This window comes from Hetaerina americana, unplaced genomic scaffold, assembly GCF_022747635.1.
Source record: "Hetaerina americana unplaced genomic scaffold, ioHetAmer1.1.p SCAF_5, whole genome shotgun sequence".
Lineage (NCBI taxonomy): Eukaryota > Metazoa > Arthropoda > Insecta > Odonata > Calopterygidae > Hetaerina > Hetaerina americana.
The window spans coordinates 53244350-53272014 of record NW_027287095.1 but is presented as its reverse complement, the minus strand read 5'-3'; the positions used below and the strand labels follow the sequence as shown (position 1 = coordinate 53272014).

The 27665-nt window shown below is 40.1% G+C and overlaps 1 protein-coding gene across 1 annotated transcript in view; it reads right to left on the bottom strand.

The window, feature by feature from the left end:
* Positions 1-27665, bottom strand: part of LOC139693688 (uncharacterized) — a gene marked incomplete at its 3' end in the record, with an annotated part of 305211 nt that overhangs the window by 267061 nt on the left and 10485 nt on the right. Inside the window, exons 3-9 of the mRNA XM_071591931.1 lie at positions 20948-21165; positions 18058-18491; positions 16507-16766; positions 12562-12670; positions 9296-9446; positions 5233-5482; positions 1342-1499 (exon numbers count right to left, since the gene is read on the bottom strand). Of these exons, the coding sequence (XP_071448032.1) occupies positions 1342-1499; positions 5233-5482; positions 9296-9446; positions 12562-12670; positions 16507-16766; positions 18058-18491; positions 20948-21165 (1580 nt within the window). The remainder of the gene's footprint in view (positions 1-1341; positions 1500-5232; positions 5483-9295; positions 9447-12561; positions 12671-16506; positions 16767-18057; positions 18492-20947; positions 21166-27665) is intronic.

Genomic DNA, 27665 nt, shown 5'->3' with positions numbered 1-27665 from the left:
CAGTCTATGGTTATTTCATTCCATTTTCTCATTTCGAGATTATTTTCAAAAATATATGTTCAGGTTCCTGCGATGTGAAGAGCCGATATTATCCACAAAAGAAAACTAATGAGAAAATAAATAAATTCGATGACAAGAAAAAGAACTTAACACTGATACGTGAGGCGAAAAGAGAAACACAAGCACTATTGGGAAAAGTCCTTATATCTTTAATCACTTAGCTAATCCCTTCTCCATCTGCCGTCGTGCTGGATCTATCGATGAATGCGGTTGACCAATGGCCTCGCCTCAAACCTGTTTTAGTTTCCAGCAGCGAGGTCAAATCTTTGGCGACATTATAGCACTTGCACTCAGAAAATCTTCACATTTACAGTATTCCAGTCCGCTCTAGCTTAAGCCTATCGATATTTAAACAATCTTACCACCATTGATTAATCACGGGCTTTTTAAGGGAAAAAAGTATTGCAGTTTCGTATACATTTAGTCAATAAACCAAATAGCCCAAATATCCCAATACGCTTCCTCAGGAAAAGCGATTTTTCACACGATCTACGTTATAAAAATTACCTACTTAATTACACAATTCCGCCTCCCTTACATCATGGCATACATACGGGAGATGTATTTCACATATCTCTGAACATTCCCCGCATAATGTTTTATATAATTGGCGAAAATTGGTAAAATATAATGTACTCCGAGAACCATCAATTAGCGCAGGTCTATATTCATGTAATAAAAATATACTGCATACTCTCGCCAAAGGCATCATCAAAATAAGAAAAAAAATTTCGATTTTTTGTTAATGATATGATATCAGGTTATAACAATGAATATGATCATAAAAGCTAGACTTGAACATTCAAAGGTAGATCTCAGAATGTCTGAAGATACGAGGGTAGTATCGAAATCCGTGAGCGTATAACAATTTTTATAATCATACGGAAAATTTTATAGTTTAAAAAAAGCATTACAACTCTGCCATTGTTTATTTATATATAGGATCTCCGGATTTAACAACAAATTTTGTGAGCACCAATTAATTCAATTGTATGACAGGATCAAATGGCCAAGTTTGCAAATAATCAAGGACACTTAGAGATGGTGGAATTGCCACGGTAAACGCCGTGAATATTCCTTCATTAAGGGGTTAGGTAAAAAAATTCGCTCAAATTAAAGGTTAAATGTGACTGAACCAGTCGAAATGGTGACACCGGATGCATGCACGTTTTACACCCCCCTCTTATTCTTGACTCGCTACCAAGATATAACCGTTGGGGAACGAAATCAGAGCGCACGGAGATAAGTGGGAGGGAGTGAGTATGTGGGCGTGGCTCTTACCTCGAATGCTCCAAGGACGTGGACGACGGCTCCTTCCACGGAGAGGCCGACGATCTTCTTGGTGGCGCGACTGGTGAAGAGGGCCGGGGCGGCGGACGTACGGGAGATGTACGCGTCCTCCACGGACTCGGTAAGGGGTGTTGGGGGCGGCACGTCCTCTGGAGTGGTCGTCGCGGGGAGGAAAAGAGAGGAGAGAACGGCGGTGTTGAATTCAGGAAAAATGATGAAAAAGATGGGGATTGGGTGGGGGAACGACACGGTTGAATTTAGGAGAGGCAGAAGCAAGGAATGAGGACAACTCTAAATCTTTTTCCTGCACCGCAAGTCACCACAACGGCATGTGGCAGGGGGTGCTAGGTCACCAAAAATCAATCCACCCGGTATTCAACGCGGAGGTTGCATTTGTTAGTTAAGGGTAGAAAGTTAACCCAAAGATATCCCGAATGTCGTGTGAAATTCGCACGATAGGATATGGTTCCAGTTCCTTTACCCTGCGGTAAATGTTGTGTCCTAGGAAAATGTGATACCGGGCAAATCTCAAATTACTTAAATCTCCAGATATTACTTAAACGGCCCGAATACTAACCAGTAATAAGTGTCTGAACTGCATGTGCGCCTGCCTTCTTTAATGTTTTTTCTTGTCCTCTTTGTATAGGCACAGGAATAGCTAATAACCAATAAATACTCGTAATATATGTAGGCATGTTGCATGATTGGTGTTCGGTCACCCCCTTTTGGTTTATGGTGGCCAAGTGCATGAGGAAATAGAGGGAATATATGTAGAATGGCTGGTGACCTATCACCCTCTGCCACACGTACTTTAGACGGTTTGTGGGGTATTATGCAGATGTATATGAATCCGGAATCTTTGTATTTCATTATTTCGATATAATTAAATAATTGCATCTCGCAGATATGGTGCTGATTGTTTCATTAAGAGAAAACGGTGGCGTTAAAGGTAAAATATGGGAATACGAGAGGAAAAAAAGATATTTTTAGGAAATCGTAAATATAATGCACATGCGGCGTACCTTTAGAAATTCACTCATATGATACTCACTTCAGGGGAAACACGGGAAAAACCTAGGAGCCCGACGTAAATTATTAAGATGCAAATTATGAAAGTGAATGATGCCTGTAAAATAGTGAGAATAATGGAAGACGATGGTGAGGAAACAGTAATGTGATGATGATTGGAGGCAGTCACCAAGACGGATAGGAGAAGATAATTATAGATTCAGGAGATATAAGGATCAATTGATCCGTACAGGGATTTGAAACCTTAGAAATAGAAAAAAATGAAGAAAAAGGAAGATTAAGTAAACGTGACGAACGAAACGGTCGAGGCTGTGACGAGAAAGACATGACATGGCGACATAATGCGAGGACCACTTAAGTTAACAAAAACATCAGGAAACCAATTGTTGGCGCGATCGGAATATCTTCATTGGGGATTGATGTGGATGTATAAAACAACAGAAGAAGCCCACCTGGAATAAGTGAAATTTGAAAATAAGGATCGACAGTTTGACCAAAGCGCGGGAGGAAGGATCCACGGAAAACAAACGAAAAATTGACAGAAAAGAGATAAGGAAAATAATTGGAGAATGAATGGTTAAGGCGAAATTGGAATGTGAGGGGAAGAGGGGAGAAGAATAGTATCTCGGGAGAAGAGGATGAGAGACGGGCGGATGACAGAGGAATCCCCAATTAAACGAGATGAAAGAGCGGAAAACGGAGGAAATCAAGGCAAAGCGGGTGAAACCAAGGCGAACGAAAATAATGAGTAAGTAACGTAATAAAGTGAGTAATAATTAGTCGGTAAGTGGTGGAATAATGAATGAGAGAGGAGGAAATGGCGACGACAACAAGCGGACGAGAGACGGATGATATAATGAGGACGAGGAAATGCAAAGATGAAGAAGCCATCCTGCCATGAAGGGTGAAAAGCGGGGCTGATTTTGACACACCATAGGTTGGTGCGCTGCTTCGGTCTCAATAAATACAAAATTGAAATTGGACAAAAAGGAACACTTTTATGACAAATATAATGTTTTTAAATGAAACAAAGGAACCACTTTGCTCCTTGGAGACTCGCCACCAATAGTTCTGATATCCTCCTTATTAGTTCGTGAAAATGCAAAAAAATATTAACATAGGTGGTATTTACTGAATATGAATCCTGCACCACGGAACGCAATAAACAAACTCACCATTTCCACTGGAATCCACTACCTTAGTGCGGGCGATAGAACTGACTCCGTAAGATAGCATTCGGTTGTAAGAGGAAATAGGAGCATAAACGAAGATAAGAGTGGAAGATAGATATATTGTTTATTTTGGGATGAGATTGAGACTATGAACTCTCTACTACCGCCCTAAACCCAAAAAGGAAGGGAAGGAGCATATCATTAGGGACACGGGGGAAAGCTTTTATTTGAGAGTGAGTAAGCAAAATTGTTTGAAACCTTTTTTTTGCAAGTATAGAAATTTGAAAGACAGAACACTGTTTTCAAGTCCTTTGGTCATAATCTTGACAATAATCCAAGTTTTAATTTTTGCATTCATTGTGCGGAGAGGGGTTAGGTGCTCAAGGGTAATATTACCGCGAACCGTTTAGTTTTAAATGAATCCATGCATTTGGTTTGTTCAAATAGGCCATCTTTACTTCTAAACCCATCCTCTTTACTCTTCTAAATCCACATTCTCTGAGCCAATTAATGCGAGCAAACCCGCAAACAGCAAGTGATACAAAAGAGAGTTTAAAAAAGACTCGACTAGCGCGCTTGTTAGTACTCGCAATGGGCGATCCGGCTCCTTAAACGCGAGCTTTTATACTTCAAAGGGGACAAGCCATGCAATGCGTTCGGGGACTCGGTGGGTTGGCTGTGTACGGTCGTACTAATGAGGTTCCGGAAACTTTTGTTTTTGTACGAAAACATTACTTTCCATTGAAATTGGATATCCATTGGGATTCATGCAAGACTAATTTCACAAATTAATTCTAGTTACTCCATGTGGAAGCCTTATTGGCTCATTTAATTTTTTTGCCACTCTTACAGCTGCAAATACGAAATGCTGCTACGTTTTTGCGACTAATAAAATGGAACAGAAATGAATAAATATCGATTTGTTTCGCCTGGCCTCTGAGTGATGTCAGTTGCAAAACTTCAATTTGTTGATACTTTATGGGAAACTTAATATTGAGGTTATATTTTTGAATGCAGCCATAAAAATAAACTGCAACTGTTTTCCGATCAGTGACTTATGATCAATTACCACCTAATGCAGTATTCATAGAGGATGTAGGTCAAACCTTCCCTTCCGTTAATAATAATAATATTTTTTAATGAATCAACTGGTTGTTGTTCTCCCCAATTAATGATAATTATGTACCTGACTTAGGTACGCTTTCAAAAATCAAAACCTACTGATAACAGTTCTATCAATGCCGAAGCTGAATTTTTTTAACACTGAGACGGACATTTCCCTTAAAAATGAAACATCAGTACTCAAAACATAAACGACAAATATTTGAACATGAAAAAGGAGTAAGCACAGATAAATTGGTTAAAAATAAAATATTTTCATAAAATTTGAGAAATGTTGACTGAAATTTCCTTTGGTAACCAATGGATAAAAAGAAAGGGAAAATTTGCGAACAAAATAGCAACATTAATGGCGGAAATATTTTCCTCCGAACTATTTTCAAACGTTTCTTCGACTACAATGACTATCAAAATTACCGTGAGGATAACTTGCGTAATTCTTTCCTCAAAGGAAATATTTCCACGAAAGATTTAATGTTATCAATATGAAAAATAATTACTATCCGCAGTTTACTCTGGGATTGCCGAATACAGCACCCTTTCCGTGGCACTGCAAACTCACCGGCGAGGATGTCATAGACGGATATTCGAAGGTTGACGCGGTGCTGGAGGCCCATGTACACCAGGGATCTTGCCGCGTGGTGCTTCACGTAGCGTGCGTATCTGGTGCTGTGGTTGGTGTAGTACCACTCGTCCGAGGGCAGCAGGAGTTGGCTCAAGGCATCCGGAATGCCCTGATCTGTAAGGGCCGCGTGGTTGGCGGGGTCAAGGGCCAGCGCGGCCACTATTTGAAGCACCAACACGAGTAGTTGCTGGAGAAATGGGAGGAGGAAAAAAACTGTCTCAACAACCTTTGAAATGCCAATTTCATGGATGACCTCTTGAAACATTCCACTCGATATACTTTAATTTTTATATTTTGATAACTTTCAAGTAGAGCGTATCATTACAATTGACAAGAACACATTAAATTAAAAATTACCTCACCAATAATTAGTAAAAATGATATTAAGGACTATTCTTGAGCACGCATTTCATTTTTGAAAAAATCCATAGATTTCAAAACATTAAAACTATCAATAAATGAAAAAGAAAAACTTTGTTCCAATCCACCACTTTATTTCAGGTACGACTAGTTTCGACGCTACGGCGTCAACGTCCCTTCGTACCTACCCCCGTACTCGTTTGGATTACAACTGGTTTGGATTACAACAAATGATATAAATGATTGGGAATCTCAGTACTCATAAATTGAAGGTTATTGGTAATTTTTACTTAGGGCAATATTGATAAGGCCTATTTTACATGCTACAATTGCTTTAGTGTATGATAACATAAATAACTATTACTTAATAACCAGAAAACCCATAACTTTACTCATACATATTTCAAACTTGTTGTAAAGGTGAAATACAATTTTCTCCATTGTGGCTTTGATTATGATTTAAATTTGGAATGGTTTTTCTCGAATAGGAGTGCTAGAAGCAATTTAAACCTGAGTTCTACGGCGTTATGACGCAATAAGTTAATTTCCACCAAGTTGACAAGGAAAAATTCAAAATGATTAATAATATCCCATTTCGGCTCAAGCTCATTCTTTAAAGTGCGTTTTAACTCATTCAAGGAGAGATATGTTTGCAAAATGAAAGATCACATCTATCCGTAGCAGAAGCGACTCTCAAGCGCAAGGTTGATGACTTCCGCCAACAAACTTAACTAACGAAAGCACCCTTTGCAGCATTCCCGTGTCTAATCCTGCGCCCAAAATTCTGAAAGGGACGGCGTGATCATCACTGGCATTGCAACTTGATGCTCATGAAAGTTGCTCCGTTAGTATGCAGAGTGAATGAGCAACGCGTCCTTCCAGTACGCCATGGGGCTGTGTGTGTAGGTATACAAACGTGATGAGCATTTCTTAAATGCACCCAAGTTCACTTGCAATCTCACAATGCAACCGGTTGAGAATATCATTCCTAATGACAGTAAAAAACTAATGTTGGGCGTGTTAAAAGAATTTAATGAACTTTCATGAATAAGTGAAACAAACAACGCGATGCCAAACATGCGAAAAAAGGATTTATATTCTGTGGAGGCTTTAATAACTTCTCCTCGTCTATTGATTTTGAGAAATTACTTTCCTGCTGAATACACATAACCTCGTTTTTTCCATATTTCCGCTACATTCGAAGGCACTGGGGCTGTCTCTACTACCGCAATTTAATTTCCGCATTTGAATTCCCTCTAGATGAATCAATGAAAAGTTATTGCAGAACGCAAAGTTAAACTGAGCTTATTATCACAGGCAACTACATTAATGATAGAAGAAAAATGAATGACTAGTTGAATTTAACAATAAATATGGTTCAGCGGACCGAAAAATGCACCAGAGACCCCTTTGATGCTAGGAGAAGAACATAAAAATGCAACCAAATAAGACATAAGGAAAACTTAGTCTTTATGGTGGGAAATTTATTGGAAATTCATTGATGATCAACCGTTCCCCGATCCTATCGATATGGCTAATTTATTGATTATTTTTCCTTTGATTCCTACTATTGGTTATTTAACATCTGAAAGTTAACTCCACTAATTTAACTTATGATTACAACTATTGAAATTATTAAATATATTTCTCGTTTATTTGACGGAGAAATCATTGTGCATCGCGTTTGTTTAATAAAATCAACAAATTAATCTATTTGCTTGAAAAAGAAGGTTGGAATAATTGAAGTTTGCACAATAAGAGGGTTCAATGTATTCGTATGAGAAATAATTTCAGAGGAGATATAAATGCTGCTATCAAAATTGCGTCACATTCGCTTAAAATTAAGTCACCGGATCTTGACAACCCAATCATTCAAGCAGTCAATCATTTCAGAAGGCAGCTTCAACCACGTGCCACGAGAGAATTATTACCTGGGTACTCTCACCCGCAAACGCCAATACGCATATCAACCAAGTCTTTATCATGCGTGAGAGTGAGGATTAAGCTTCTTTATTTATGCGATGCATAACGAGTGTTCTATCGCTGCTCTTTTAAGTCCTGCGTTACCATACCCGTCATAATGTGATTCCTAGCAACTACCGTGAATCATTGACTTTGGTCGCTAAGTTCGTGATCCAAAACTGTGTTACTGAGGATAAAGAGGTTACGTGTTACGATGGTGATAACTCGCGACGAAGATCATGGTTCATAATTGATCATGGACCAATCGACGAAGATCATCATTGCATAATGGTTATTATTACGGGGTGTTTCCCTGAATCACAATTTGCGTTGTTTGGTCCTGAGACCTAACTCCAATGATTTGTAAGTGCACAGAAATCGCGTTGTTTTAGGATTGGTACCGGGAGTAATTTGGAGACATTTCTACGAAGACAATTGCATAGTACGGAGTGGAAAAAGGTCGTTAACTTAACTGTGCTTGTTTTACACTCAATTTAAATGTTATATGAATTCAGCCGATTAAGCCAGGTTTTCATCAGGTTAACGTTCATTTCACCTAAAGAAAAATCAAATTAGCTGAGCAGTACGCATCGATAAATCTTGGAAAAGTGCAATTGAGTTCTTTCTCGGAAAGAAATATTAAAATATTATTTAATCATCGTTTAGATAAGGATATTGCGCGGGCATTCTGTAGGTCCATGATCTCTTTCTACTGAGTTGTAATTTGGCTAGTGGTTCTATCACACGCGATCTTTGCTTGCTATTCAAGGCGCTGTCGATAAATTACGTATCAGCGTTGGTTTTAGTCTTTGTCTACTTATTTACAACTGCCACGGTCTGTATCGCCAGAGCGAAATTCTCCTCAACACAACGTCAATTTAATGCCAAAAATATCTCTCCAGTGAATAATTTTGCAGAAAATCATTTCCTTTGCCTTAATGCTATTTTTTTAGATTGAAAATCCCCCCTCCTGCATCAGTAGATATTAAAATGATAAAGATAAGAGTCACAAATAAAAAAATCAGTTTAGTCAGGACGAATAGAGAAAAAGGTCATTGCTAAAAAAATTATCACTTTTCTTTGAGGAAATATCGTTCATTCCCAAATTTATCCCATTATGTTTATTGGGAATCAAAATATTAGATATTGTTAGTGTCGGCCGATAACATTAATTAGTAAACACATCAGCTATGGGATAGCCAGCAAATTCTTCGGTTAGGTCGCACTCAAAACCAGTAGAAAGCATTACGAAAAAGTATTGAGGCACTAAGCTACGGTAAAAAAATTGGCACTTTCCACAAAATATACCTTTACGAGACATGTTTTGCCAACCTATATATATGTACGTTTCGGTTTAAATCATCGTGTTAACGTAACTGTCTCGGAATTTCCACTCAGTTCTTTGAATTTGTTATCACAGATTTCTGTGAAGTCATCAAAGGCTATAATATTAGGTGATATTCCTCGAGTTGTAGTAGATTAACGTCTGCTAATTGAGCAACGTCCTTCCATGAAGGAGGTCATACCTGCGGTTAGGTAAAAGACTAACCTAACCTCTCCCCTCTCGTTCTTTGGCGTAGAGTTGGCCAACACCGTGGAAATCATGAACGTGTGGCGTTCCACAATATCTATGTTTAACCAGATGGCAACGAGCGGATCTCATCCATTGTCTCCTTACCGGGTCGTGTGTGGAGTCCAGGGCGGATGCTAAGAGGCGCAGCTGCGGCTCCTGCGCCAAGGTGTTCTGCACGGTGGTCGACTGCTCCGTCATGACGAGGAGGGCGCGAGCGGCCAGGAGCTGCAGGCAGTGGTAGCTGCAGTGGCGCCACCTGGTGGGCGCACGGGGAAAAAACGGCGTGAGATTAACCCTCGCCGTCATTACCGTCCTTGTGCTACTCTCAAAAGAGGTTATTTGGACACCCGCTGATACACCACCCGTCTCGAGGTGAAGGGGTGAAGCGAAATAAAACCCTCGCGGGAGAGAGTTTAAGGTAAGGAGAGTGAAATGATTCATGGGCGCTAAACGTTGGGTAGAGAGGGAGTTGATTAAGAAGATAGACAGATGTGAGCAGTAATACCGTAACAATACGGTAAGAAAAATTGCGTCATGAGTTAATGGAGGAACCAGGGTTGGTGTCTCTCCACGCAAGATGGGCGAAGGAGAGACTAATGGTATTAGAGAGGTACAGGACACTGGATTTGACTTACGACACCATATAAATGACCAATATGACTTATGACACCATGAATGCCCCCACATTATATCGACAGATTGGACCGATCTGATGAGATAAAAAAGATGGAATTTAACACAACTAAATCCAAGGACTCATTCTTTCCTTGTAATATTCGCGAACACAACAAAATTGATACTAAACAACGAAAAAAGTTCGTTCGGATGAACCTAGCTCTAAATATCTGACCTCAAACAACATCCATTTAGTTACTTATGGCTGATGAACTAACATCCCCCCCATACGCCTCCTTATAGGATTGGAGGATATATATAATTATACTTTATAATAAGCTTTTCTCTTAACCCATTCTTCTAGAGATGAAATTGAGAGCCTAACAGAAGCTATTAATCTTCTGTCGCACAGTTCATGACAGCAGAAGAAACAACATCACGGAAGACAATTCAGACTTCGCACAAATATAAAGGTTCATATGCCATGAATCATCTATTATCAGCTGGTCACAAGTTTCTCCTTCTCAGACGCCCTCATTTCGATTTGCAGGGCAAGATGTACGAAAATATAAAGAAAATATAAGAGCAAGATGTTAATATGCTTCGTTTAGGCCACATTTGGAATGGGTGATATTATTTGGGACCCACATAAGAAACCGTTTATTTAAGAATCAGATAAAGTTCTAAATAAATCCTCTAGGTTTGTTGAAACGTGCTACGACAAGTGAGTATGAGTCACGAGCATATTGGAGGAATTATCCTTGGAGGCTCTTGATTCTACGAGAGAACAGACAAGATTTACGACTTTCAGAAAGGTACAGGGCACCTGAGTTTTTTGCAACATAGAGGGAATTATTATGGCACCAAATAATAAAGGTAGATTAGCTGTTCTAATTAATGACTTCCTATTTCTTCTTCCAGAAGGGGGGCGTGACAAAGTGAGCAAAGCGCTGGGGTACAATCAGAAGATCCATACCTAATTCCGGGAGACGCCCTCCAGGCAGGCCGAATGCGGGCGAGGAACGGGACTGACTCGTCTAATTATCTTGTTAACGTGTGAATTTCACACGCTGTTGGACGTAGTCTTAGGTGAGATCCATCCTTACCCCTCATACAAACCTCCCTGCTAATTACTTTGGTGATGACGTTTCCATCTTCCGTCTCCGGTGATGCTGCTGCCGAAGGTGTATAGATATGATAGACATTTCTTCTGAGGTGTTGTCAAACATACGCCATAGCGTAGCGTCTCACGCTGTTAAAAATTTCAAGCAAGGAGTTGGATTGACAACTAGAGGGTTGTGGAGGAGAGATTTGGTTGGGATGTCTGGAGGCAGCGCCGAAGGGGAGACGATAGCGACGGTGAGGGAATCTGAGATGTGCGGATGGGTGGCACGGAGCCCGTTCGTTCTCATGCGCGGCGGGAAACCAAGGTCAGGAGGACACGGAAGGGAGCGGCGTGCTTACTCGTTTGCGACTCGCACTCCGCGTGTTATTTTCCATACCTTGTCCTTCTCCGTCGGATTCCCCCGGAAGCCACCGCGACGGTGGGTAAGTGGGGATGCTGCGGCCCATTTTTTTCTTCGCCATTACCACATTTTTCAAATTTTTTATATTTCCCCACACATCCCGCGAAACCAAATTTCCATCTGAAGACGTTAAAAGCAGGCGAGGTTTCTGGAAAACGCTTCGATGGAAGATAATGCGTTATTTATCTCACTCAGAAGGTAGGGTCGCTTTGAGCAATACAGTCTCACAACGCCATGAGACACGATTCGCAGCTTTTTACGGCGTCTCGGGGACTAGAGAAGCCAAGCAACAGGGAGCGAGAAGATCCCAACATCCGATGTATTATCCAGAGATTTTCTTTGCCGTTATCTATTCATGGCGACGATGGAGCCGTAACCTGATTTTCGTGATCCTAACAGCACTTTTTTGGTGGCTTCACCTTACTTTAAATTGAAGCGGTAAAATTTACACTTAGTGGAATGCCTCTTTGGGTGATTTCCACTTTCGGTGGGAGATAAGAATGGAGTGGAAATGGATTGACAAAGAATGATCAAGGCACGCACAAAGCCATGCTCATCAGAAATGGTGTGCATACAATGAACATTCAAAACAAATTTCTTATGAATTAATATATATATATATATATATATATATATATATATATATATATATATATATATATATATACACACACATATATAACGAAACAAGGAAATAACTTAATTCAGTCTTCCACTTCTGGTTTTACAATAGTCGGAACTGAAAAGAAATGCTGAAAATTTAGAAAAAAATAATTGGAAAAGATAATAAATTGATATTAAAGGTATTGATTGGACCAACTAAATATTTTTCAAATCTTATCCATTTAAGTAATCTGCACCAAAACAGAATAAAACGTAAAATTGTAGGAAATGGTAATGAAAGAAGGAAATTCATAATTTCAGCACAAGTATTATTCGCTAATCAAGTGAAAATATTTTTCCAGCAAAACAAACGATAGATTGGTAATGTGGATTATTCATTCCAAGTAATGAGGTAGCGGATTCCGTACGGTCGGGGTGAATAGTAGGGAGTTAGTTGGGAGGGGGGGATCGGGAAATAGGTAACGTGCGTCGAGAAGGCAAAGAAATAAGGGTGTGAGACGGGGGGTACCGCGCACTCGGGACGCGAGCGTCGCCGATCCGAGCGAGGGAGGGAGAAGGGGAGACCGAGTGGTGGAGGAGGAGACGGGAGGGAGTTTGGACACTCACCTCATGGACGGCGAGCATTGCTGTCTGCTGCCAACGACCCGCTTGTATAGCGTCAGGGCGTTGTGGAGGATGTTCAGCACGGAGAGGGCGTGCTCACTCGAGAGGACATCTGCAATGGGAAGAGAAGGAGGCGGGGGGTCATGAGAGTCGCTCGATGCGAGGATTTCGTGGCGCCGCGGGATTTAAAGAGCGACCGTTTTGTTTCGCGAGCCGAACGGTCGACTCGAGTGGCCGTTTCCGGGAATGAAAGCGCATGCCCCCGTCAACAATCCTCACTCACAACCACCCACACACATACACACACACACACACGCAGAGCAACGCGCGAACTCACTTGAACGCATCATTTTCTCTCTCGCTCAACAAATGGCGAACTTGAGTGGAGGACGTGGTCGGATCACTCCACACCATCGTTTCACGAGGGAGTTCATTCCCAAACTCTCAGACGGAACGTCGGAACACAAGGCTTTTTTTATTTTCGGCGGTGACCAGAGCGACCGATCCCATCACTAATCTCTCCGACCAATAGCATACGTTCCCGTTCGCGGGACAGTTATGAAGCGGCTGTTTATCCCCCTCGTTTTGTACCCGCAGCCGAGCAAATCAATTATATCGAATTAGTATAACCACGCAATGGAAAATAAAATATGCTATCTCAGTCTCCGCTTCATGAAATCTTGGATTCATCGAATAAAGGCAACTTCGTTGCTGTCGCAGTGGTTAAGTTGCGTCAAAATAATTTATTATGGCCTAATAAAACAGCAATCGAGTCAATTAGAAAATATCAATCGTACCATCCAGTAAAAGTTCCCAGAAGCTCTAAGTACATCATCGGGAATTCCCCTTCTCTAACCTCTTAAACCATCCTTCCCTTTCATAACTTTATCCGGTAATATTGTGATATTGCTTATTGGTTCACATGTTTAAACTCCTGCCCTCATATTTTGTACTTTCATATATTTACCAAGACCGAATGCTTCAATCTTTGTGCCTGATGACGCCGTACAGTAGCGAGACGCAATGTTCCAATCCGTAGAATGGCAAGCTTGTCTCATTTCGATGGATACTGTAATGAAGTTTCACAATCCCAACCCAGGCGTGCTGCCTCGAATCCGTGCATCCAAAAAGATTTGTGCCACTGGCTTGCAAGGAGGAGATTGGCTTCCATTCCTGTCGCCTCAGCACGCTTCTTTTACCCAACCAGTAAGAATTGTGGAATTTGGCAAGTTAACCTCATCCTTGACATTAACGAAGTTCTCGGAAAATTTTGGGAACGAGGCCCAGGAAACCTTCGAGGTCTTCAGAATCCATGTAAACGGAAAGCTTTCGAGAGAGATAGAGTTTGGTAGAGATACCCGCTGCTTTGTTTTTCCCTACTATTTTTTCTGTTTCAGGAGAATTAATATTATGAGTCTATTTTTGTTCCATAGCTAGTCAACTGGAACACCTGGCGAAGAATTTAAATAAGTAGTTCGGCAGAACATACTAAAAGACCAAGCAGATGAAAATTGATCGCGGCCAACTCGACTATCGCGATTTCTCTGTTTTAATGTGAATTAAATATATTCATGCATTACTATAATTACTTTTCTGTTACCTTCTGTATTATATTTATTTAAATAACTTATTTTGAGGATATTGATCAAGTCTGTAGGTAAGTTCTACTCAAAAGATTAGCTTTATAAAAAATGATCTCATTTCAGCGAAGTTTTCGAAGAGTGAGAGGACGCCTCGGTAGCTTAACTGGCTTAAGCACCCTCGACCGGACATCGAGGGTACCAGGTTCGAATCCCAGTCAAGATTAATGATTTTTACACTCTAAAATTGTTGCATTGTAATGCATACTTAACGGATGACTCCGTTAAAGGTTACTGTACTGTACTGCGTAGTTTCTTAGGATTTGTTAAAGGTGAGAAAAAGTTTAAACTTTTTTATGCTCTCTTGGGTAATTAGACAACAATAAACCTGTAGTTCTTGGAATATATACATAATAGGGAGGAGATATTATTGTTCACTTCGTGCAATACACAGAAACAAGGGACTTTTTTGATAAATATTTTCTCGAAAGAATGAAGTCGGCTCCAGGCAGTGTAAGAAATAAACACACCTATGATTTGAGATTTTTCCGGCGAGTATTCTCAAAAATACTAATTTTCTCATTCATCTATTTAAGAGATTTAGTGATTTACGTAATCGTCAAAACAATGCTTTCCGGGAAACAGTGTGAATTAAAAATTATTGATATTGATTAGTAGTGCCCCAAAAAGTACAAATAATTAATATCTACTAAATAAAAAAACCTTTACTTTTATTTTCATGGAAATTCTTCACCCATTGCTCACAGAGATTTTCACTTTTCTGCTGCTAGCCTATATTAGGGTCCCAATATTATTATTATTTTAACCTCATTATTAGTATTGTTCATGAAAATATCTTTCGAAATAAAAAATTAAAAATAATGCCAACAAATTAATTCAATGAAGATGCATCGAGCCAAAAAGAATTCTCAAAGTTATCTTTTCTCACTGAATAGCTCGTATTTACACCTTCGAGTCTGTACATTAGAATTTTTTTGCTGGGAGTTCATTAAAGTCGTGTGGAATTGATCAAGTTCCCATATAATATTAAGTCCGAGAAAATACCCGATCCTGAGTCCAATGCGATTTCATTTGCGACCCCCTTTTAGACGACAAGGTCTTTAAGAGAAAATTACATACATTCGACTGAGAAGGGCGAATGGTTCTTATCTTTGCTGTAGTTAAGGCAAGGTTATTACTCCCACTAGAGGAAAGCACTTCCGCTGCATCTTCATTCTAGTTCCTATTCAAATCTGTGTGGCATTACCGTCTCTTATCTCCACGTTAACTGCGGCGCTTCTTTGTTATTGACAATCATACCTGCAAGCCGTAATTGCATCCGATTACTCGATGCATGTAACTTTAAGGAACAAAGAAGAGTGCTTTAGGCCCTTATCTTACAGCATCTCGTGTAGATGTTACAATACTCTTGGTAGACTATTTTGAGACCTAAGTTCCATAACTTTCAAAAACCTTCTGAATATTGAAGAGGCTCTTTCGTAAAATTTTTATCTAGCTGATCCAACACGATTGCCCAGATAAGTTAATTGATGGCTGGCTGCGGTTCTATAGAAAGGTAAAGAAATTAATACCTATAATTAAACGAAAAAAGAATGAGCTCAAGAAAAGTTTTCTTTCATTTTTAACAGACGTTCGTAGTCTCTTCCCCTCCACTCATTTCCATCCCATAAACATTCCTCAGTGAGGAGTCATTCCAATGGTCCCCTCTGGAGAATATTTATGGATAAGCAAGGTTTAAAATAAATATTTACTATACACCCTAAACTACTTTCTGAAACTAATTTTGAATACTTGCTGACCCAAGAGCATAAAATTATCAACTACAGGCGCGCTGCGGTCTCTTTTATTTAAAATTTATTTGTTTGTTTCAAATTTACCAAGCATTTCAAATTTTTTACTTACGGTGAATGGCATAATGCTATACCAGTGAACATATAATTGGATTTTTAAATTATTTCTTCCGTGTCCGGCTCTTATAATTTGAACGGCTATAAAGCTGAACCTTGTAACTTCCTTTATTTTTTCTTCTAGTATTGCAGTGGCTGAATTGATTAGAATATAATTTCGCAGGCCTTTTTGAGGTGAAGTATTAATTTATTTGCCGATAGCGGCAATTGGTCTTTCATAATTATCAAGATGAAAGGTCTGAAAATTATTTTTTTGTTTATTAAACTTATTTTCAGAGACCTTCCAGATTTTATATCGCCTTGAAGCAGTTGAATGACAGTACGAATAGTGTTTTCGCCTTTCCAGAATCATCGGTGAGTCGGTGACTGCCTTCAAACATTGGCAAGCGCTGTACGTATGGGTAAAGGTCCACCCGACAGCTTGGGAATTCGACACTCACCGACCACGCTCTCTTCGATGTCGGGCGGTGGAGGAATGACGGAGTTGTTAGCGGCGCCGTTGTCCTCATCTGCCGTAGAGGCTGTGGCCGTGAGGGTCCTCCTCACCTGCTCCAGTTGGTCGCCGGCCACGCCTCTCCACACGGAACCCAATCGCCTGCCGACCCCGCCGGACATTACGCCACCCGCCATCATGGAACTCGTTCGAACCGGACTCCTGAAAAAGGAGGGAACATACCTGTTGTGGCGTTGGAAAGGGATTCTTCAGGACAAGGGAAGAGCGATGACAATCGCAATTTGGAAAGAAATGAAAAGAAAATGGTTTAATAGCATTTAAAAAGGACGAAGAAAGTAAGTAAAAAATAATGTATTTCGGGTAAAATGATACAATCTGAATCAATCAAAATGCTCTCAATGAATTTGCGGGATTCTAAATCCAATGCAATGAGTTCATATTTCAATTAATTGGTTTTTAACTTATTTTGAATGTAATTTTTGCCTTTTCATTCACTTCCTTCCTGCAGCATCTTTTCGTCCACTATTCTGAATTTCTCACATATTTTGAACTTAGCACAAAAGGAAGTGAGAACCGAGGGTATTCTTTGAAATAGTATGCGTACTTTTAATCGAGGCAAACTGCATCAAGATACGAAGATTTAAATTATAAAATTCCCAGAACAGATTGTGTTGAACGCTTGACACGAGGTAACGAAAGTTCTGTACATTTGTTCTGTTACAATAATAGTAACTGTTACAATAATAGTCCTGTATAGTCGTACCATTTAATAAAATTCCGGGCACAAACGACTAAAAACGATGCTTCGGGGTTGTGAACCAATTTTACTGCTTCAATCGGTGTTTCCACGTGGTGGCCGGTGTGAATGTTACTAATTTTACTATTTTTTATTATAACCAAGAAATCATGTGAATATAATTTTATCTCAACTCTTTTAATATGAGAGATAAACATTATCAATGCGTATTCCCTGAATTTTTTTCCTGAATGGTTTACCCTGGTAATGTATTATCCGTTGAAACTGAATTTTGGGGTTTTAATTCATGAAAAATCCTAATGACTCCATTGAATACAAGCCCAAGTTTTACGAAATCAGATTCGATTGAAACGATTTGGGAAGACTTACGTAATGTCGGCTATGAGCGCCAGTTCCAAATATTATCCTCATGATAAGTTCTATCATGAATTTAGTGAAAATGTACGTGCGAAGAGACTTTCATCAGATATAAAACGTGTTTTCCATTCCTACGTTGGGTAAATAATTCATAACTCAATGATTACTTAAAGAAATGTAATAAAACTCCGTTATCTTCTATGTACACCACTTAATGAATTTCTACGTAAATATTGTCCAAATTTTTATGGAATAACTGCGCAATCGATAAAATCTCATTACATCATTCTTAAGTTCATTATTTTATTGCATTAGAGATTCTATTAGCGTTTAACCACGCTCAGAAAATGATAGTGACGCAGTTGAACCTTAATTTTTCGGGTTTGCGGATATTTGTCGAATTGGGAAGGGGTGAGAACTCACCGGTCCGCGTTCCGTGGAAGTGTGGCGTGTCTTCGCGGTGCAGCGGCCGCTGGGGTGTCCGTCTGAGGAGAGGCGGTGGGCAGGGGCGAGGCGCATGGGTGTCGGAGGGCGGTGGCGGCCCGCGCCCGCAGATGGGAGATCCGGTGGAGGATGGCCGCGTCCACCACGCGGTTGATGGTCACCATGGCCGTGTACTGAAGGTCGTGGACGCCATGGATAAGGCCGAGGCAAGCCCGGAGTAGGAGGCAGAGGGCGGCGCTAAGGCGGAGGGCGCCCTCCCCGCGCCCACCACCCACTTCCCGCCCACCGGCCCTCGACTCTCCGACCCCTCGGCCTCCTCCTGCGCTTCCATCGGCCGACGCCACCGCCACTTCACCCGCCGCCCTCTCATCCCGTTTCGATCGCTCCCATTCCACGTACTCCCTCACGGATGTCTGCAAGTTCCCGCGGAGGGGAAAAGTGGGAAAGGTTCAAGATTTATTCGCCGTTGAAGGCGCATTCGTATTCATGCATGTACTTATGGAAGCATCAATGGAAGCTGTTTGAAGGACATGTGTTACGTTTAGGGCACCGAGGAAGGAAATAGTTTTCAGAAATCCCAGACTAGACTAGAGATATTTTGATGGCCCTAAATGTGATAACTGAGGATGAATACTGCCAAAACGCATTCCATTGATGCTCTCTTCATGTGGAGAAACCGTAAAAAATCGATCAATTGATTAGGGAATTAGAAATTGTGTCAAGTTTAAAGATTAGTTTTTCTTCAAAATACGCTAATGTGACCGAATGCTATTAGCTTGAGGATAATTTAACACAATAACACTAATAAATAAAGAAAATTTCGTAATTTTAAGATAATATAGATGAAATTAATATAATACAAATACAATAATACAGTACTATGAAATAATATAGCTACAAAATTTATTCTGTCCGCGGACTTGAAACCGCGTTGAAATTCTACATCGACTGCGGCTATCCAGTCACAGAGATGCCAAGCAATTGAAGGTGGAATGTCTCATACGCACTTATTATTTTTCCATTGCAAGTACTGCTGAAATAAGGAATGATTCCAATGAAATATAGGAATTTGATCGAAGTCGAGGCAGGATGTTCTCATTTTGCATCCTGCACCAACTATAGGCTTTGCATTGAAAAAATCGTAGCCACACGCTTAGTAAACCATGGCACCTTCTATCAAATTGACAGTATGAGCGGTGAAATGTCCGACCCAGATATATTAGAAACTCAAAAAGATCAAAAGGGGACTTTCGCCTAGCTGTCCCTAAGTTTATGAAAGCCGCAGCAGGAGGTTATATCAAGAGGATAACTTTAGGTTACTTGGTAACATCTATTAAGGGTAACCCTGATTGGAAAATTGGTATGATACTAAAACTTAAAGAGTACAATTAGATTTTAGTAATACACTCTTGTTGTCAGGTAAATTTATCTTGCAATGCAAGGAAAGTGCGGTAAAATTCTTGCCTTCTCTCTTGTTGCAATCGCTGTATTCACCATTCTCCACCACGATAATTTTCACTTAGGTTCCAAATTCACAACCCCCTTTATTGCAACCCGCTAACCATTTAGAAACAGTACCTCCAAAATTTAACATAAGCGCAACTTTAGAAGAGGAGAGAACCGGCGTTTTGGGTCTGCGGGCTCGGATACAGAGCAGGGAGAGAGACTTGTAACTCTCCATTCAGAGAGGAAGGGAGGGGAGGAGAGAGTGACTGGTAGTGAGAGACATTGTGTGTGCGAGGGAGAGACAGAACCGTAACTCACCCCCGTGGGAAAGCGGCCATTAACACTCAACAAAACAACAACGCAACTTTCCGGGTGGGGCGGTATGAATGTGCTTGATGATTAAAGCACTCGTTGTCTTTAGACAGAGGAGAGGAATAAGGCGATAGTCTTAGGCGGGAGAAATATTTGGAATTACGAGACCGTGAAGGAGAGAAAGAGATAATTGTGCAAAACTAGGTGACCAAAAGAGCTTTTGAGGGAATGGGTTGCGGGTGAATTAAAGCCCTCTTTACTCTGATCAAATCCCTTAGGGCTGACTACTTTTTCAGGCGTGCATGCACAAGCTTCTCCTAGGCTTAGTTGATGGCGCTGGCAACGATTTTGGGACCAACTGGAAATTCCAAAATTTAGGCTAGTATCCTGTGACTATTCCATGACAAAACAAAAATAAATTATACCATTTAATGTGTACCGCAAAAGAACAGAAGTGAATCATAACTCATTCCACGAGAGAAAGTTAGTGACTACTGCCCAAATGGATTTGATAGTGTATGAAAACTTGTTGGCCAATGTCATTGGTTTTTGAATATGCATTCCATAAACTATGATTTGGAAAAATTTTAAATTAGCTTGCTTCCAGATGAATTCCAATGGAAATTTTTCTTTGAAATTATTACAATGCCATTTAAACGTATTTAAATTCGAAAGAAAAAATATCCTGAGCCCGAATCCGTAAAATTTGAATTTTCCGATTAAATATTTCTCATAATTGACTTATCGCACGTAATGATTCCCTCTTCCACTGAATTCAAACATTAGTTGATAAAATATTAAGATATTTTCGTATTGCTTTGAGAATAAACAACTTTTTATATTCAATGCACTTTTATTTTTCCGTAATAGCTAATAGTTTAGTGTGAGTCCCAATTCAGAGATGATTGACCATGAAAATTTTACTTTGGATGAATCGCCATTAGGGTTTCTCAATTTTAACTTACTACTACTCTAATCGGAGCTTGTGCTTTCATTGGATTTGCTCCGTTTATTTTTCGTCAATAACGAGGATATACATACAGCAATCGGTCTGGGCATTCATTCCCCTGAGTGACGAAGGGAGCGAGAAAGACGCGTGAACTCGACTCACCTTGAGCAAGGTGTGGAGGAGGGCAGCGAGGCGGAGGTGCAGCACGGGGTCATCCAAGGCCCTGAGAAGCCGCGGGCTGTGGTGCAGGAGACCGCGCAGCACGGCGCCGACGCACTCGTGGTTTGTGGCAAGCCTTCGTAGCACCATGAGACTCCTCTCCGCGTCCGCCACCCTCGACGTGGACCCCCCGGGCTCCCCGGCGGCCGAGGGTCCCTTCTCTGCGGTGGGTGTGGGAGGAAAAAGAGGGGTGGAAAGATAGTGGGGTGAGGGGGCGTATGTGGATCGGGAGAACGGTGGGAGACGCGTGTGATAGTGGGCGTGACACGTGTTCGGGATTAATGAATGGGGAAGGAGTGGAAGAGAAAAATATTGGACATTATTACGAGAGCAATTTCGATAAGTGAGAGGAAAACTTTGGGGAAGGAACGTTGGTGGTTGGGGTGGGGCTATAAATTCCCTAAGGAGTTCCCAGGAAGAATAGGAAGTATGAGATTAAGGCCTACACTTAATGCATATACTCGTATGAGAGGGGAATGAATGAATTCTAGCATAATATATTTAAACAAAATGATAGTAACGATTTTTGCAATACTGAGCCATAACATTAGGTCGGTACACCATAGTACTGCATGGTAACCAGTCATCACATCGCCTGAAGATCTCTCCTCTCTCAGACCAACTGTTACAGCCATTCAAGATTACCCAGCTATGGAGAAAGGAAGAGAACGGTTGAAATTATGCTTAATTAACATCTTGAGCGTTAAGAACCTTGGGCTTGAATTAAGCGGCTCAGTGGGTATTCAATTCGGCCACCGGATGAATGGTTATTTGATCGAATCACAATATATTAGATAAGAGTATTACATAGTATGACTAGAAAATTGTCGCATGAATTTGGCAAATAAACAATCAGAAGATGCCTAAGGACCGCAAGAATAATCGTATTTTGATTTCGAAAATGAATACATTTTAGGAGAAAGGATTAGGAGGTTTTGGCGCGAACGGTCCAGGATTTGGTATCATTTGTAAGAAAACCAGATAAAATTGTGCAGGAGATGTAAGATAGTTCGTATCATAGGCAATGATACCAGGATATTAATGACAAGAATCATAGGCATTTCCCTGTATCTAGCTTCCAGAAATACCCTGGAATAGAAAAGAGAAGGAAATAGGAATGCAAATGATTACGAAAACGCGAAGAAAGACATGAGACAGCAGTAAGGAGTACAAAGATATTGTACAAACGGGTGGAGAGTTGGGAAGCCGAAAAGAGGGTCTTGGGCTCAAATCTGGGCCATGCTTTCATATCACTTAGCTGAACCCTAATTTGTGATTTTATAGGTACCGGAACTCTTTTTGTAATCCCCGCTAAAAAAAGACCAGTTGATGACCATCGAATTATTTTGACTGAGCTGGTGAGTTGTTGTTTTGGAATCGTAGTCAAAGAGCACTAAAAGAAAAGGGAAGGTTTCGTTCCCATTCCGTTTATCAAAATTAACTTAGGTCCGCGATAGATTTGGTTCAGTTACGTAACTGTATTTAACATGCGTACTTTACGTATCTTTGCAAAAACATTATCTCCGTCTGGAAAAAATTAAGATTTATCTATTCAGGTGATTTTTTCTAAGGGGAAAATATCGAGGAAGAGGAAAAAATAAGACTGGGTGGAACATATTGTTGAGCATAGCAAAATAAGGAAATTTTTCGCCAGTATTGATACATTTACATTAAAATGCACGGATTATAATAAACTATGATATCCAATAGAATCCGTTGGAATGCAATTTTTTGTGGACCCATAGAACAGGAACAAGGGAACGTAAGAATGAGACCTAGATTGAGCTCGTTACTGACCCTTTGAATCCAAACCGAGGCCAGCCTTAGGGCCTGCTATTGCGAATAATGACTCTGCTTGTACATGAGGAAAACGTCGTTACGAATGGTGACTCCAACAAACTTCCGCTAGGGAATCTTTCACTTATTGCCAGATTGAAATTGATGGCTTAGTCCATCCTGAGAGTGAGGAAGCGTCCCCGTTAATAGCTTTTAAAACTGCAATAAATGACTACACTATACTGTACCCAGATAGCCAAGGAATTTAGCAACGATCTTTTATTTAAGGACTATTTCCAGCGACTGAAAATTCTTAGGATGGAAATATTAAGCCATAAAGTCTTCTCTATTCCAAGGGCATTGGCTTTCTTATTTCAGAACCGCTTCCAAAATTAAACGAAGCAAATTCAAGCAAATACTCAGATTCCCTACGTCAATGAAAAATCATACGCGGAGTTTAAAACGAATGTACAAAATCATTGGGCACGTGAGCGAAGAAAAACTTGTTTTAAACCTGCCTTATGGTACCTACGAATACTTTCAAAATTTTATTTTACAGGGGCGTAAACGACCATTTTTTTCCTCCTTGTCGTTACCCCCACCCATAGTGCCGTACCTTCCAGCGAAAAAATTTGCAGGCATCTTAAAACGAAAATTTGGCAAAAATTTCCTTGAATCAAAATACAATAATTTATGGTAGCGTGAGTAATGTCATTATTATTATTGTTTCCTTAGCGTTGAATTCGGATCATAGTGCCAATGTTTTCATTAAGATTCACCTTAATAACGATGAATATAGCTAATAACCTTTCTGAAGATCTACGGTCGCACTCTACGACACAAATAAATTGATTCCGGTGACGTGATTTCAGTTGGAATATTTCTCAGCGTGGGCATAGCTAAAGATTCAAAACATGTACCGATGGGAACGGTTTTGACTCTTGTTTTCATTCCTTCCTCCAGAATTTCCCCTCTATATTTTGTCCTGAAAGGAAATCAATGAAATTTAGAACACTTTTGATCTTTTACTCTGATTGTGTTGGCCCTTTTTGAGCCCGATGAAGCCCAAGGATAAGCTAAAATTTTGCGAGTGCCATTGAAGCAGAAGCGTCGGAATCGGGAAGTTAAAACGCAGCGGGGAATGTAATCATCGCAGTTTGTGGCAAAAACGCAGTTCCGCAAGGTAAATGGGGTGGGAGGCCACAGTAAAGGTGGGGTTTTAGAGAGGAAATTGGGACCCAGATGGAGAAAGGGGAGTGATAAAATATTTAACGGGAAAAATCACTTCAAAGGAGAAGGAAAAAGGGTCGCACATTAAGGGGGGGGGGATTAAAAAAAATGACGAAGACTTCGGAAAGAAAAAGTGAAGCGAATAAAGGGGGATTGAGCCAGCGACGATAGAGTTTCAAGGAAAATGAAGCATATTAAAGAGCATAAAATAAGATACTTTAAATGCTATGCAAGAGTTTTCAGCCTGCAAACAGAGGAAGGACGTAGAGAGGAGGTTTATTTTAGAAAATGTTATTTCGAAAGAAATTGAAGACATAATACTTAATGCATTAAATATCTATTTAAAAACTTTTGTCAAATTCTTCATCATTATTACTATGTTCACCTAAACCAACTATTTAACAAAAATACTTTAATGAGTAAACGTAAATTTGTTCTAAAGGGATGCACAGTCATAATGTAAATAATCTTCTTTATTAGTATCATAGAGTTGTGTAAACAGTATAAAAAACAATCCCATGCTACTTCTGAAAATTATTTTAGATATTTACGGTACCTTCCACAATAGCAGCCTCTCAGTGGAATCAGATGATTAAAACAGGTAAGGCAGGAATACTATATGCTAAATATTACGCAAAAGATTAATGTGAACTATTGAATTCTGACAATTAATGAAGCTTATTAGAGGAGAACTGTTAGATTTTTCCTCTGCCATAGTAAAATAGGTAGTAGAGCAAGTTTTTATTGGTTCACAGCATGATAACGCTGTAATTGACCACGCTTGGTCGTTCCGATAAATAAAATGCGTTGTCACGTTTGTCCCGTCTACGTCAGACGCGAACACGTCAGGCCCGCTTACCTCTCTTAGACGTGAATAAAGTCTGTCAGTGAATGGATAACAAAACACAACAATACGGAGACATTGCCATAAGAATAAGAATAAAGAACACCTTCGATAGTATACACAAAATTAAGTTTACAAAACGTCTAACGAGCTTACAAAGGTCTTCTCAAGTCACAGGGGTGGCAGGAACCTGTCAATGAGGAAGCCTATGAATAGGATGTTGGTAACGGTTTGTTGGTAGGTCGCAATATATTTTGCGATCGAGAATAGAGGAACCAAAACAGAGTACCAGCTTGACAAAATTTGTATACAACTAATTTTAACATTTCCGATTTTTTGGTTAAGAGAATTGACGAAATAAAAACAAAAAAAAGATTGGTAAAAACTTTTATATGGAGCTTAACGCTGTTTAGACGTGAAAACTGATAATTTGAGGCAAGAGAATGAGCGTAGATTGGAAGCGTTTGAGATGCGGGTGTGGCAGAAACTGGAGAGAATAAGTTGGACAGAGAAGAAGACAAACGCTGAAGTTTTGAATAGGGTGAGCGAAGAGTTGAAGTTGTTGGAAGAATTCCAACAAAGGTAAAGAAAGTGGGTGGAGGAAATAATGAAAGGTAGTTGGATGTCGAAGGCCGTGATATAAATGAGAATATAGAGGAAAGAAGGGAACAGGCTTTGTATACAGAATTAAGGCAGGCAAAAGTTTTTTATGAATTAAGAAAGAAATAATGCAGGGCAAAAAAGAGAAAGTTGTCGTGTTATGTGTGGGTAAATTGTTGTGAGGGACCTTATGACCCATGTTTATGTTCTCTTCTTAAATTGAAAGTCAATGTAAACCTTCAGTGAAAGCATAAAAAAAGTTTTATGACCATGAGTTCAGTCTAAAGTGACTGTTGAAAAGCTTGTTTACTTAAAGAGAGAGAGTTAGCATGACTAGCGTTCTCACGCGTTCTAAATGGTAGTCTAAATTATTTAAAGAATCGGGAATTTTTCACGATAATCTATGCAACAACGTCAAATAACGATTCGATTTTACGAAATAGAAAGCTAGGTCTTTGTCTGTTTTTCGTAAAAAAAACCGTTCACGTGAATGTGTCTCATTGCGGTAAAAGATTTAAACGGTGGACATGCATTAGAGATCAAAATAATTTTCTGTACTCTTATCTCTCCATTGAGTCGGGCGAAATAAAAGGAAATATAAGACTCTTGGGAGACAGCAGAAAGGGAATAATCAGTTCATTAGTTCGGAACCAAGGACTCCAGGCTAGAAACTAGGACTAAAGGCGCGAAGGAGAAACTGAAAGAAATGAACGTGAACTTTGACACTTGTGGATAAAATTCACAACGGAAATCATACGAAAAAATTGGTTGGAAAAAAAAGTCTTTCATTTTACCTCTACAGGAATATTATGGAAAGAAATAATCAACAGCAACGTGGATTTCCCTTCACTTTCCATCCATGCGGTGCCTTACTGGTCGGGTTGGGTGGGAGGGAGGCAGACGAGGGGAAATATTAAAATCGGGAAGAGAACTTTGGAGGGGTCGAGTGGGTGTGGCGGGATAATGCGATTCGGGAGAGCAGAGGATGCGCGGGGTCCGTCCCGTCGGATCCCGGTTGGAGAGGATCGAGGGAACGGGGAGGTGGGGCGAGGTGACTTCTTTTGAGCTTTGCCGTCTCGAAGAAGCGGAAGAGGGTCCCCGGAAGGAGGTATGGAGATGGCGGGTGGAGGAGCGAGGGACGCCCGACCCCCTCTGCTTTCCACTCCTCATCCACCCCAATCTCCGGGCCTCAAAGAGAAGGGCAGAAGGAGAGGAAATTTATGAAAACACCTACTCCCAGGGATGAGAGAATGCATGCAATGGGGGGAAAAGAGCGGATCGCATATTATGCCAATATCTTCGGAGGAAATCGATCGGAATAACAAACAGGCAGGATTTCTCCGGTGAGAAGGTGCGCTGGGTGGAAGGGCGTGAGGTTGGAGAGTGCGTATCCTGTCAATTTCACGAAGCTCTGTGAAGGACGTTTATTACAAGGAGAAGGGAGTGATGGGGGGAGAAAAATGAAAATGCTCCTGCCTTCTTTCCCCATAAGAATCTTTAGAACCTTGATGATTCATTTCACCGGGTTGGTCGAAAGTTAAGAATGTAAATGCGGGTAAATATTTAAAAGTTCTTGCCTCGGAGGGAGAGGGAAAATAACGAAACTTCTGGAAAATGAAGTTGTTTCATGGGGGTGAGAGCGACATTGAGTGGCAAATGATCGAAGGATCCCTTGTCTTCAAAAGGAAATCACAAAAGAACAGAAAATGGGGTTAATTTTGAAAATAAAGCAGGGGATGCTCAGTAGGTAGGCGCAAAGCACTAACTATGGACCATAAACATATGGACAAAAAAGCTTCCATGCATATTATAAATAATGCAAATTTTTACGGTCAAAAAAATATAAATCTCTTTAATAGCACATTAAGAGGTACTTTTCATTTGAAAACTTATTTACGTTAGCTTCTTATAAAATGCTCACAATTCGCTATCATCAACAGCTGTGAAATGAATCAAATAATAACTTCATGGCTTTGGATAGTCATCGGCGGACATTATCGTTTTGCATCCAGTATTAAAGTATAAACACTAAATAAGAATCTCGTATCGGTATGTACATTGGTACATCGATTTTTAAATTTTCCATTTTATACGAAAACATTTTCATTTCCTGTAATTCCAAATGTTAAAAAAACTATTTCACCAATGAGGGAACATTCTATTATGAAAGATGGAGATCTTTAAAATGAAAAATGCCAATACCGGAAGATA